Consider the following 14306-nt stretch of genomic DNA (forward strand, 5'->3'; position numbering starts at 1 on the left):
CGCCCGGGAAAAAAGGATTTGCTTTTTTGAGCTGATTTAAATTTAACATTTCTTGTGCAACTAAATAATATGGTTGCAGCTTCAAAGTTTAAATGTTTTAGAGACAATGCATGTCAAAACAAACCCTTTGGTGTACAATTTAATTGAGTTCACTGTATATATGTGCGTATGTACAAATAGTTTTTTTCTAAAATGTTTTTATTTTCATTCAATTTCGAAAACGTCTGCTACAAAATTATTTTTAAAACATCATTATATAACGACGTTTATCTGTGTTTTAGAACAAAATTTTCTGTATATTTTTCTAAAAAAGCACACAAAAATTTATAACTCTTAACAATGGCATCTGCGGAGCTACAAGCAAAAATAGATCAATGGTTTAAATGGGATAAATGTGAAAAAACGCGCGCTGAAATTCAAAATCTTATTAAAAGTGAGAATTGGAAGGCGCTGGGTGATGTATTGCTAACACGTTTGGAATTTGGAACGGCAGGTTTGCGAGGGCGAATGGCCGCCGGTTTTAACAGAATGAATGAACTGGTTGTGGTGCAGGCGGCACAGGGGCTTTCCAGTTATATGAAAAAGATATTCAGCGAAAAGGACAGAATTAATCGTGGCGTAGTATTCGGTTATGATGGTCGTCACAATAGCAAACGTTTTGCTGAAATTTCTTCTAATATTTTCGTACGTGCCGGTTTCAGAGTTTACCTATTTAGGCAGATGGTTTTAACACCAATGGTGCCATTTACTATTAACCTATTTAAGTGTTTGGGTGGCGTGATGGTAACCGCTTCACATAATCCAAAAGATGACAACGGCTACAAAGTGTATTGGGAGAATTCAGCACAAATTGTACCACCACACGACAAACATATTCACAACACAATACTCGAGTGTTTAGAACCATGGCCGAATTCATTTGATACGAAGGGTTTATATATTTGCACTTGTCTCATGACCGATCCAAAGGATGCTATTAGCGCGTATGTTCAGCGTATAACGGCTGATGTGCCACAGAAATTCGTTGATTTGAATAGCCGAGGTGATCTACGATTCGTCTATACAGCTATGCATGGTGTTGGTTATCCATTCTTAGAGAAAATCTTTGCAGCTGTCAAAATTAAACCAGTTATTTTTGTTAAGGAACAAAATGAACCAGATCCAGATTTTCCCACAGTACCGTTTCCCAATCCAGAGGAGGGAAGAAGCGCATTAGATATGGCAATTCAGTTAGCAGATCGTGAAGGCGTAACTCATATTATCGCAAACGATCCAGACGCTGATCGCTTTGCTTTGGCGACAAAGAACCCAGAAACTGCTTTGTGGAAGGTATTTATTTATTTAATTGCTGTTGCAGCGGCGTTACTAAGCCTTGCTTACGAAGGTGTTGAAATAAGAGTGGTCATAGAGGTCATATAACTCTAGTGCTTTTTCGACAGGGTGGGACCGTAGAGAAAAATGTTGCAATGAGTCGCATTGAGTGGACGTATGAAGAGGCAACTCGAGCTCTTCGCTTACCATGGGTTGTAATCAGTTGCTGGTGCGGCAGTATAAAAAGTTTCACATAAATTTTTGGGGAAGGCTGCTGAAATGACAGTCCGTAGAATCTACTATTCTATCTCCGATAATTGCAGTAATATTGTTAGTTGATTCTTGATGAATGTTGTTCATTAATTCTCAGTAGGCCGTCGGGTACGAATTACTGAACCTAGTCTTTGAAGTCATGTGCCTAGGGTTTGGCTCGAAATCTAACAGGTATTGTCCTTGCGGTAACAACCAAATATAAACTTATTACATCCAGTGAGGTTTTTTAATATGTGGTCTTGTTCGAGTTGCAATTACAACCGAAATTTTGCATGATTTCTTAAAGTAGCAAGATTTGTTTAATGCCAACAATTATTTCAATGATTGCTGATTTTCAATTGAAACATCGTTTTCTTGAAAACGTGCGTTATAACTAAAGGATCTAAGGATTTGTTTCCGGGTCGTTAAAGAGTGTCCAGTTTCGCTGTCTTTTTGGATGATTGTATCGCTGTCTTTAAATCGGGTTTTCCATGTAATGAGTCAAACCACGTCTAGTGGGCCCCGAATTTTCCATCAAATTCCCGATTTTAAAATCAAATGCATTTTTGGATAGAGAATTTGTCACATAATAATAGCTGTGAATAGTTTTTTTTTATTTCGCTTTTTGTTTACCATATGTTATTAACAATTGAATTTTTTTGCATGATATTCTTGTAAAATCAATATCTCAGAAACTACAATTGATAATTTGATGAAATTTATTTCGGTTACGGAAAAATATTTACTCTATCGATTTAACGTTCATAGACTGTGTATTTGTTGGAACAATAATTTTTTATAAACAATCGCAATTGTTTTTGTGTTCTTCACGCTATAAATGGACAATATTACAGTCAAATTAAGCGCACAATGCTCACCTTTAATAATCTGTAAAAAAACTTTGTTCATCCAATCCGTTCTGAAGATATCGAATTTTTTGTCAAACCGTGTAAAGTTTTGAGGCGCAGTATAGTCTGGTGCAACGCGCCGCGCTTCGCAGTTGGCATTGCATTGCCCATGGGATCATACGCTAAAACGTATAGCACTTAAAACATACATAAAAACGGATTAAAGATTCAAAAATGAGGTGTTTCATTACTAGAATTTTTATTACAATACATACATCCATATCCACATGAAAACATACAAAATTTAATTAGTAATAATACTCTCGAAACAAGATGTCCTCGGAGAAGATTCTACTTCGAATCTTTTTGTTATTTGCAGGTTCGAAGTGATGAAATTGCCGCGTTTTTGTGATAGCTATTGCCTTATTGAAGCGTTTGGAAAATTTTTTTCCGTACATCTTGATCTTTTTGCGAACAAAAAACGAAATCTAGGGATTTAAACGCATCTTTGGCCCACTCGAAAAGAACTTTAGCATCGCGAATATGATTTCCAGCAACATGCTGCATACTTGCTTTTCGGGCTAGCCTTTTAACTGCTCCGCCGATCACATCGCACGTTCACTTGCCATGGGAAGTCGCGAAGAAATTCCATTCGGCTTCCATTCCGTAATCTATTTTGTTGTATTATATGTTCAAATAGTTAGATTTTGTCTTGTACTGCGATGCAGCTCCATCAGAGAAATAAGAAAACTTTTTTATATTTCTGGATCCAAATTTGCTTTTAAGATATTTAACAAGTCTTGTGTTCAATAAGTGAACCGACTTGCATCGTGGGTTAGTTTTTCAGAAATGATAACAGATCTTAAGTCATGCTGTTTACCATCGATACAATAGTATAGTAAATTACATACGGGTGAATGGTCACTTGGGTATTTGACCAGTGATGAGCTTGGATCGCATCTTGCACTTGAATTGTGTAGTTTTCTGCAAAATCTAACGTAACAACGAATTCCACATCACTTGCAGTCTTTTTTTTCTAACAAAATAAGTTGCTTGGGCTTTTGATAAAAAGTCTTGCTTTAACACGGATGCTAAATCTTCGCTTAACTTTTTCAAAAACTCAGCTATCTTATCCGTCGTTTGTAATATATCACAGCTGCAAAAAAAAGTCTACAACAAATTACACTGCTAATTCATTTAAAATTTTTTAGTTACCGATCAGTGTTGATCCATTGAGTAAACGTGACTTTTGCAACGTTATGTTCAGTCACTATTTTTTGCAGTTCATCAATGATCGGGGCCACTCCAGGACATTTTTTACATTCCCCAAAATAACAAACTGACGTTGAATTTTTGCACACAGAACGCTTTATGTAATCTCGTAAAGCAGACTTTATATTCTCCACAAATGCTGAATTCAAAATTATTTTTTCTTGTTGAACATTTACTCTCGCTGTATATTCATTTTTTTTTTTTTCGTTGATGATTTCTGCTATTATCTCTTTGACATTCCTATCACTTAATTTTGAAAAACGTCTGTCTCCGAGGACACATCTTGTTTCGAGAGTATTATTACTAATTAAATTTTGTATGTTTTCATTGTAATAAAAATTCTAGTAATGAAACACCTCATTTTTGAATCTTTAATCCGTTTTTATGTATGTTTTAAGTGCTATACGTTTTAGCGTATGATCCCATGGGCAATGCAATGCCAACTGCGAAGCGCGGCGCGTTGCACCAGACTATACTGCGCCTCAAAACTTTACACGGTTTGACAAAAAATTCGATATCTTCAGAACGGATTGGATGAACAAAGTTTTTTTACAGATTATTAAAGGTGAGCATTGTGCGCTTAATTTGACTGTAATATTGTCCATTTATAGCGTGAAGAACGCAAAAACAATTGCGATTGTTTATAAAAAATTATTGTTCCAACAAATACACAGTCTATGAACGTTAAATCGATAGAGTAAATATTTTTCCGTAACCGAAATAAATTTCATCAAATTATCAATTGTAGTTTCTGAGATATTGATTTTACAAGAATATCATGCAAAAAAATTCAATTGTTAATAACATATGGTAAACAAAAAGCGAAATAAAAAAAAACTATTCACAGCTATTATTATGTGACAAATTCTCTATCCAAAAATGCATTTGATTTTAAAATCGGGAATTTGATGGAAAGTTCGGGCCCCACTAGACGTTGTTTGACTCAATATTAATTAAAAAAAGAAAGTGTGTGGTAGTTCACGGAACCCGCACGATTGAAGTGAAACTTCTTTTATCAACAAATCAATAATTTAACTATTATTTCAATATAATGCATGCAGAAGTCATGGAAAGCATGGAATGGAATTTTATTAAACAGAATTATTTATTTATTTTAATATAAAAAGAAATGAATTTATTGTACTCAATTACATTTGGTTCTCGGCATTGTCATTATCATTATTGGATTCGTTTTCCAAAAATGAAACAAGGGCTTTATGGTAACTGAAATACGTAAAAAATGATCTACATTCTAATCTATCAAGGTATCGATGAAATACTGCATCAATGGTAGTTCCGCATCTTGTTGTTGGTACTACAAATTATCACTTATCGTACAACCGGAGGATTCACTGTCACGGTGTTCAACAGTAGCTCTTAATTTTTTACGCTCCAAATACTCACGTTGCCGTTCAGCACCTGTTTTCGGTTTCCGTTTTTGTTGATTTGATGCCATATTTAACAGAAATCAATCAACAAAACAAAATATGTTTGTAAGATTTGCTCAAAACTACACACACACTCTATGACGCGTCTCGCGTTACTAATAATATTGTGTTTGGGATAACTGTCAACTGTTTCCACCGAAATGCGTTCGCAAAGTGTATGGTCTTTGGTATGGTAAACAGATTTATGATACATTATTTTGCGGCGACAGCACAGCGCGATAGCCCAGCGGTAGCAATGTGGGCTTCCGATCCGAAATCCTTGGTTCGAATCACAAGAAAATTTTTTTTTTTTTTTTTTTATACATTTATTTCATTTTGTTTTATGATATGTTTATGAGCAGATTTTTTTCATGGCAGAAATACACTCGGAGGTTTGCCATTGCCTGCCGAGGGGCGACCGCTATTAGAAAAATGTTTTCATTAATTTTGCTTTCACCGAGATTCGAACCAACGACCTCTCTGTGAATTCCGAATGGTGATCACGCACCAACCCACTCGGCTACGGCGGCCGTCAATCAAATGTCATATTTACAAATTACATTCGATAAGAATGCAATAATAAACGACCGCATTACATTCACGACGACACGCCACGCCAGTCTTTTAACAGATGGCGCTGGCATAGCGTGAGTTTTACGTAGTTTAGCGTAGTTTTACTCCTCACAGCGTTTCATCCACGCCACGCTTTTAACAGATGGCGCTGGCGTAGCGTCACAGTCGATGAAACGCTATGGTTTTACTCCTCACAGCGTTTCATCCTTCGAGACAAAAGAAGTTTCACTTCAAAAATTTACCTACATTAGTATCCACTCAGCTTTCTTGAGTTGTATCGTATCTTATTTGCTCAATCACCACTGGGATTTCAATAATCGTCTGTCGATGAACATAAATAACTGTTTCCCAATTACCTTTTCTAAGCGTGTCAATGTCATTGACACCTCTTACGAGTATTACATATCTAGCATCTCCCTGTCACGGGTAAGTGAATGACTTGGGTGTAATATTTGACTCAAAGCTTACCTTTGGTAGTCATATAAATTTTATTATTACCAAGGCTTACGCCATTCTTGCTTTTGTCAGGCGTCATAGTTCCGATTTCTCCGACCCTTATACGTATGTTGAAGCTTTTGTATACAGCGTTTGTACGTTCCAAACTTGAGTATGGTCTCGGAACCCAGAAAGTATTCTTACATTTCGCGTTGCGTAATTTACGCTTCTCGGATCCTATTCCGATTTATGGAGCGCGATGCTTATTGATTAGCTTAAAATCATTACAGAACAGGAGAATAATCTTATTTTTGCTTTCATTTTTTATTTCACTAAATCCCTAGTTGACTTTAATAAAATCTCTAAGTTTATTGAAAACGATTTTTCATGTTCAAAAGATCGCCTATTGAATTCTTTGAATATTTATTATAATTATATATACACATATATTGTATATATCCCCTATAAATAATAGTTTTTTGAATGCCTATTAACCTTGAAAAATGAATTTTTATCCTATAAGTACTTTTTATATCCATTGACTTGATAAATAAATCTTGCGGTAAGCTTATGTGCTATGTGTTGTGTTGATGGAGATGGACCAAAAGTAGAGTAGTGTTCAACGAAGCATGTGAAGCAATAGTTGGTGTCATCAAGATCCTTCTTATGGATCCTTTAATAATAAATAATAGATAATATCTTATATATTGGGACTAGCAATGGCGTTCCCGATACATTAGCAGTCATATGGGCTAATGAACATTGGTAAATACGGGGAAAAGAGACTCTTATTCCAGTAAGAGTGCTAATGATTTCATTTTGGATAAAGAAGCTGTAAGTGGTAAATGTTGATCTGCAGATGTCGGAATAAAATTTAGCAGCCCTCAAAAGGAAAGTGAAGGATTCCAGGAAGCAAAAAATCTCCCGATTTCAGGAAGACTTTCTTGCATGAAATGAAAGGGCTAGAGAGGACGAAAGCTAAGAAATTGCAACATAGTGGGACACATCGGAAAAACGCAGAAGATGCAAAGTTAATTCGTCAAGTTCTACACAGACTTCCGCGTGCGAAGCGTGAAGAAGCAAATCAGACAGTCTATGATATGCAGCAAAGTGGAGTAATTGTGCTACAAATAAGCCCATGGATCACACCAATTGTGCTGATTTTGTGTAGATTACAAAAAGCTGAAACAAGTGATGAAAAGGACAGATACCCATTAGTTACTCTTACTCTTACTCTTCTTTTCATCAAGCGTTTGCAAGTGGCGAATAGATGAATCAACTGGTATAAATGAACATATCTTGGCAACACGAGAATATAGCTGTCTAAAATTACATATGTTTATAAGATAGAGTTATACCAGTTTTATGAGGTGTAGCCATACTCGCTATCTGCGAATGTTGCGTGTCGTTCCGGTTACGTATAACCGACTGTCGTTGGAACTTTGTTGTTGCTTTCGCATGCAAATTTTTCGACAAGTTAGTCGAGCAGAGAGCTAGTGAGCAAAGAACTGGCGAATAGAAGAGGGCTATAATCTGGTGCGAAATAGTTTTCCACGCTTGATTTGAAAAATGTTACTGACAGGTGGCGATTGAGACAGAAGATAGCCTTCAAGATACGGGATGGGTTGTGGCAGTTTTCTGTGATGTAGTTCGGATTATACAACACTGCATCAAGCTTTGAGCGCCTAATGGTGCATGTACTGATGGGATTCCACTGAAAACTTATTTAGTCTAACTGGATGATATCGTAATTATGGGTAAAAGTTTTATCGACCATTTAAGACATTTGGAAGAAGTCCCCTAGCGCATTACTTTTGCGGAATAACGATCTTCATTGTTCAAAACAGAAGTCACGTATCTTGGACTTAAGGTGACAACAAAGGACATGAAGACAGGTGAGGAAAAATCAAAGGTAGTTAAAGAGTGGCCAAGGTTGAGAAAAATGCACGAAGTGCGAAGTTTCCTAGGATCGTGCACGTATTATGGTAATTTTGATTCTGGAATCGTAAATGTTGCCCGGAGCCTCCATAATCTCTCTGAAAAGAATTCCACTTTTCAGTGGCACAACGTTCCAGCATCGGAAAGAGCTTCTTTATGCTGCGCCTATGTTAGTGAATCCGGTCGCGGAATGCGCAAGAGAAAGTGATTGCATACTATAGCAGAGTTCTCTGAAAGCCGGAAATTAATTACTTTCTGATTACACGGAAACTGTTAACTCTGGCTGAGTGCGTAAAACATTTCCACAAACTATTCCAGTTAATAATAGTTTATGCCCCATCTTGGTTACCTCAGTTCAAGCATTCAGAAGAACAAATTGCACAGTGGATCCAAGGGTATCAAAAAGCCATCGGTGACCTCTTGCTATAGAGTGTAAACATTGTTTCAAAGTCGGGAGAGCTAATGCATTAGCAACTCGATGATGAGTGCGAGCCCCGTGCGACAAGAAGTCAATTGAATGATGGAAAATGTCATGGAAGAGAAAGACGCTGAAGAGAGACCATCTAAAATATATTATATTATAAATAACGATAGAAAGTCCTGTGGCTAGGACATATTGGGTGCAGTGGAATGATTTATAAATAACTGATGGAATTCTGCATCCCGTATGTGAAACCGGAGACGAAAATCACTCCCATCATCTGATCTGAATTCCACAACGGGCCAGACGGAGGTCATTTGGGTATTACTAACATGCTGGAAAACTTTAAGCTCTAAGGACCAGAAGTCGAGGAAGATTACAGCAACACAACACGGGTGCACAACTTCAGCGAGCGGCCATAGATGTAGCGCAACCACTTTGAACGCATGATTCCCACAACAAATGCTCGTTATTATTGGACTATTTCAGTAGAAGTGTACGCTCACCTAACCAAGAGGCCAAAATAAGAGGTTTTTTACAGAACTGGGTCTCTCTGTTTGTAGTACCTATGGAGCTACATTCAGACCAAGGAAACGCTTGATGGGGATTAAGAAAACACCTACGACAGAAATGCTTGTGCCAATTCGCTTCCGCGTGATTTAGCGGTTGGAAAAGGTGATGCTCCTGCAATGGATGATGATTGTTATTGGGAAATATTTTACATTGATATGGATAATTACATCGTCATGCGAGGAAACAGACCCAGCTAATGAGTAATAAGATGAGGGATCGGCTTGACCATGCTGTGAAATCCGAAAGATTTAGCAGAGGTAACTTGTACTTGTTTTTTATAATCCGCAATGAAAGAGGGGGCCTTCTTCAAAACTGTAAGCATCCTAGGGAGGTCCGATAAGGTAATTAAAGTTGATGTGGTGCATCGTATACCGCAATGCAAAACTGGACAGCGGAAAACTAAAGTAATTCATCTGTAGAGATTATCTACGTTTGGATTGAAAAATTTGGTGTCTAATCGGGACGATCAGACTTAATCAATTACAACATGAAATTATTATATGGAAAAAACAGAGGTCTTAAGGTTATACTCCTTTCTTTGGATATATGATAGAAAATGCCTATAACTGTGTAAGGGTTACTCTGTTAGTTGATATACTTAGAAAGAAGGCATATACGAGCATTATACGTCCTGGATTGCGAATTTCCTATCCAATAGAATCCTAAAAATTGGTACGGATTCGGTTGTTGTAAATGACGGCTTACCTCAAGGTAGCTGTTTATCGCCTATGCTTTTTAATGTCTATACGGCTAAGTTGCACGATATTCAGGATGATTGGACCTCCATCAATCAATTTGCGGAGGATTTTACATTGCCTCATATCATAGAGATTTTGATTTGGCTGAGGCAAATCTCCATAGTAAAGTTCGAGAGTTTAATCTTTGGCTTACTGCCAAAGAAATCTTGAAATTATAACAAACAAATTCTAGCATTTACAAAATGATTGAAAACTCTGCAGAGGTTAAATCCAGTTATACCTTTGTTTTCAAAAAGTTTGAGGAGATTTTTGTGAATACCAATGTAAACTTAATGACTGTAAACTGTCAAAACTTGGTGGTGATAGATGACTGCTTGACTAGAGCTAAAAGCAAATTTTCTAATCAAGAAATTAAAGCTATTTTTGCTGAAAAAATCGATGGACGCAAGCGTGCATTTGGTTAAAATAGAAATTTTGGTGAGCTGTGGGCCTTGCTTAAGGCCTTAGATATTGCGAAAGAATGCAAAATGAGTAAGATCTGTATTTTTACTGATAGTCTGAGTTCATGTCTGCTGCTCAAGAAAGCAAGCTCCAAAACCTGCTGTGTTACTCTTTTTAAACAAAAGGCAAATGAATGTGGTTTTGCTAGTGTTCGGGTGATTTGGTCGACTGGACATGTTAGTATTCCAATAATTGAAAGAGCCGGTGCTATTGCATAAAAAGCTGTTTGCTACGGCTCAATATTGAGCGTAGAATTCACTTTTGAAGAGGCATTCAGAATTATACGAAATTCAATATTCAGGGACTGGTATGATGGCTTTCGTTCATTCTCAGAAGAAAAATCAAACCGTTTTGCCAAACTGCATGAATGCTTGCCAACAAAACCTTGGTTTTATAAAGCTTCCTTTGATGTCAAAATTATCAAAATGGTAAATAGCATACTTCTAGGATGTACTTATGACAGCGTATATATGTATGTACAAAATAGGGGCCAATAACACTGATCTTTGTACATGCGGTGAAATTAACTCTTACGTTCACAGAATCTTTAACTGTCCACTCCTTGATCACATCAAAACAAATTACAGCTTTTTTGATTCATATCGGACCTCGTTTCCATACTTAAAAACAATGAAGTCTTCAAGTCTTTTATTTCATTTCTTAGTGCTGCCAACCTTTCCTTTTAAATAATATCACTCTCAAAACTTTGATGCACCAGAGCACTTAGATTTACATACCAAAAATAAGTAGTTTTCAATACCAAACGTTAAACACCCTGGATTCTTGTGGATGTAAAATCCCGCCAAACACTTCTTAAATTCCAAAAAAAATGAAAAAAATGTGTTAGAGAGTATTTTAAGCTGCAACCTTAAACCTAAGAATTGTTGACGTGCTCTGATTTGTTTAAACTTAACTTTATTTAAAGCAGATGGTGTGTCGGAATTTAAGTTGATGTTGAATAATAAAAGATGTTTTTGTTTTATAGATATACAAAGGCAATGAAATTGGTGCTTTACTTGGTTGGTGGGCCATGTTTTTGTATAAAGAGAAAAATCCCAATGGTGACCTTAGAAATTGCTGGATGATTGCGAGCACCGTTAGCTCCAAGATACTTAGAGCCATCGGCAGAAAAGAAGGTTTTAATTTTACGGAAACATTAACAGGCTTTAAATGGATGGCCAATGAAGCTGATCGATTAATGAAAAATGGTAAAACAGTACTCTTCTCATTCGAAGAATCTATTGGCTTTATGTTTGGCACAAACGTACTGGATAAAGATGGTGTGAGTGCCGCATGTCAACTTGTAACAATGGCCAACTATTTAAGAGCTGTTGAAGGTATTTCCCTCGACGAGAAGTTAAACAGAATTTACAATGAGTATGGCTTCCATTACAACAATGCATCCTATTACTTCTGTTATGAACCTCCAGTAATTATAAAGATTTTCGAGCGTTTGCGTAATTTTACTGGTGATCAGAAAACATATCCTTCTTCGATACTTGAGGGGAAATATAAAATCAAATATGTGCGAGATTTAACAAACGGTAAGCTTGAAAAATTATTAGTGATTTGAGCTGGCTAATAGTGTGGGGAAATGCATGACTTTTTTTGACCGCCTAGGAATTCTTTGGAATTACGTTCTTGATGATATTGTATTGTAAACTACTAGGCCTATGAGTTAGCTAGACGGAGGGTTCGTGTCCGATAGGCAATCACGCGGGGAGACTTGATATTACTTCGAATCGGCTTCGTAGCAGTTGTCTGGAGAATGAGGTAGAGTTATTTGAGAATCTTCACAGCTGGTCTGCTCTCGGGGGGGTTAAGGACACTTGGCTCTCACTTTTGCTCTCACTGCGGATATAGCAAGCTTAGATACAGGTTGTCAAAAAAGTCTTGCGGTATTTCCGCAAGCTTGTCTTTGCAAGCGCGTAGTTCTAGTTGTATTCGTCGCATCGGTTCACGCTAGAGCCTTTTGGAAAGCTCTTTTCACGTGCTAACACGTATTTGATTAATTGTTGTTTGCTTTTAGTCGTTCGTGAGTTATAGCGTCGCAAAGATGGAGCAAAATAAAGAGAAAATACGGCATATTTTACAGTACTACTACGATAAAGGCAAAAATGCATCTCATGCTGCCAATAAAATTTGTGCAGTTTATGGACCCGATACAGTTTCCATTTCCACCGCACAACGATGGTCTCAACGTTTTCGTTCTGGTGCAGAGGTGATCAAAGATGCGCCACGGTCCGCAAGGCCTGTCGTCAAAAATTGCGATAAAATCGCTGAATTGATCGAAAGAGACCGGCATAGTAGCAGCCTTAGCATCGGCCAAGAGCTGGGCATGAGTCATCAAACCGTTATAAACCATTTGAAGAAGCTTGGATTCAAAAAGAAGCTCGATGTATGGGTGCCACACGACTTGACGCAAAAAAACATTTTTGCCCGTATGGATGCATGCGAATCGCTTCTGAATCGCAACAAAATCGACCCGTTTTTGAAGCGGATGGTGACTGGCGATGAAAAGTGGGTCACTTACGAATACGTGAAGCGCAAACGGTCGTGGTCGAAAAGCGGTGAAGCTGCCCAGACGGTGGCCAAGCCTGGATTGACGGCCAGGAAGGTTCTTCTGTGTGTTTGGTGGGATTGGCAGGGAATCATCCACTATGAGCTGCTCCCCTATGGCCAAACGCTCAATTCGGACCTGTACTGCCAACAACTGGACCGCTTGAATGCAGCACTCATGCAGAAGAGGCCATCTTTGATCAACAGAGGCCGAATTGTCTTCCATCAGGACAACGCCAGGCCACACACGTCTTTGGTGACGCGCCAGAAGCTCCGGGAGCTCGGATTGGAGGTTCTTTTGCATCCACCGTATAGTCCGGATCTCGCACCAAGTGATTACCACCTATTTCTGTCCATGGCGAACGAGCTTGGTAGTCGGAAGTTGTCCTCAAGAGAGTCCTGTGAAAATTGGCTCTCCGAGTTTTTTGACAATAAGGAAGCGAGCTTCTATAAGAGGGGTATTATGAAGTTGGCATCTCGTTGGGAACTCGTCATCGAACAAAACGGCGAATATTTGATTTAAATCGCATTATTATAACCAATTTTATGAACAATTGAAAATTCAATAAAAATACCGCAAGACTTTTTTGACAACCTTTATTACCCAACGTTTATCAAAACCGTAAATAGTTATCGTTCGTATAAGTAACAAACGAACGGGTCCAAAAATTAACTGCTGAATTCGGACCAGACCTATTTTAGTAAAATTTAATTTGGGTTGAGTGTTTGGAGACAAACAATTTCATAGACAATGGGAATTATAGCTAATATAGTTAAGACTTATGCTATATGCTATATATCTACCGTGCGCACGGAGGAACGGACGAGCCGACGGACACAGACATGACACAGGTCAATTGCTGTCAGCTGTTACATACATCCGTTATGTGAACAAAATTATAATACCCTTGTGCACACTTCATTTTGTAGGTGCTTAAAAAATCCGTATTTATTTTTATTAGGTGTGGATACAGAACAGCCCGATGGAAATGCTATTTTGCCAGTAAGCGCAAGCAGCCAAATGATCACCTTCACATTTGAGAATGGGTTGGTCATAACATTGCGCACAAGTGGTACCGAGCCCAAAATAAAGTATTATGCTGAAATGTGTGCGCAACCAGGACAATCTGACTTTGAAGGACTAACTAATACTACGAATGAGATGGTTTCAGCTATTGTAGAAGAATTCTTACAGCCAAATGTGAACAACCTAAAACCAAAAACCGATTGAGAAGCGTTGGTTGTTTAAGTATCCATTACCTAAAGTAATATATTAATTACATACATATATACCAATAGCACTGCCTACCGATATATACTGGCAATGGCAAACACACTAAAGTAAAACAAACAAACTGCGTCAAAAAGCTTACCAATTTAATAATAGTTGATTAATAGGTTCGGAAACTGAGCAAAATAATAAAAAATAGTGGGTTGCGTCTGAAAATACCTAAGCGTAATTTTTTTTTTTTTTTTTGGCTAGTGTATTATTTATGTA

General features: G+C 37.5%; 1 protein-coding gene across 1 annotated transcript; it reads left to right on the forward strand.

Annotated features, from left to right (window-relative positions):
* Positions 1-228: 228 nt before the first annotated feature.
* On the forward strand, positions 229-14255 carry LOC129245413 (phosphopentomutase-like). The gene is made up of 3 exons (XM_054883554.1): positions 229-1329; positions 11235-11793; positions 13771-14255. The coding sequence occupies exons 1-3, from the start codon at positions 340-342 to the stop codon at positions 14037-14039; spliced, it is 1818 nt and encodes a 605-aa protein (XP_054739529.1). The 5' UTR covers positions 229-339; the 3' UTR covers positions 14040-14255.
* Positions 14256-14306: the final 51 nt, after the last annotated feature.

This window comes from Anastrepha obliqua, chromosome 4 (genome assembly GCF_027943255.1).
Source record: "Anastrepha obliqua isolate idAnaObli1 chromosome 4, idAnaObli1_1.0, whole genome shotgun sequence".
NCBI lineage: Eukaryota > Metazoa > Arthropoda > Insecta > Diptera > Tephritidae > Anastrepha > Anastrepha obliqua.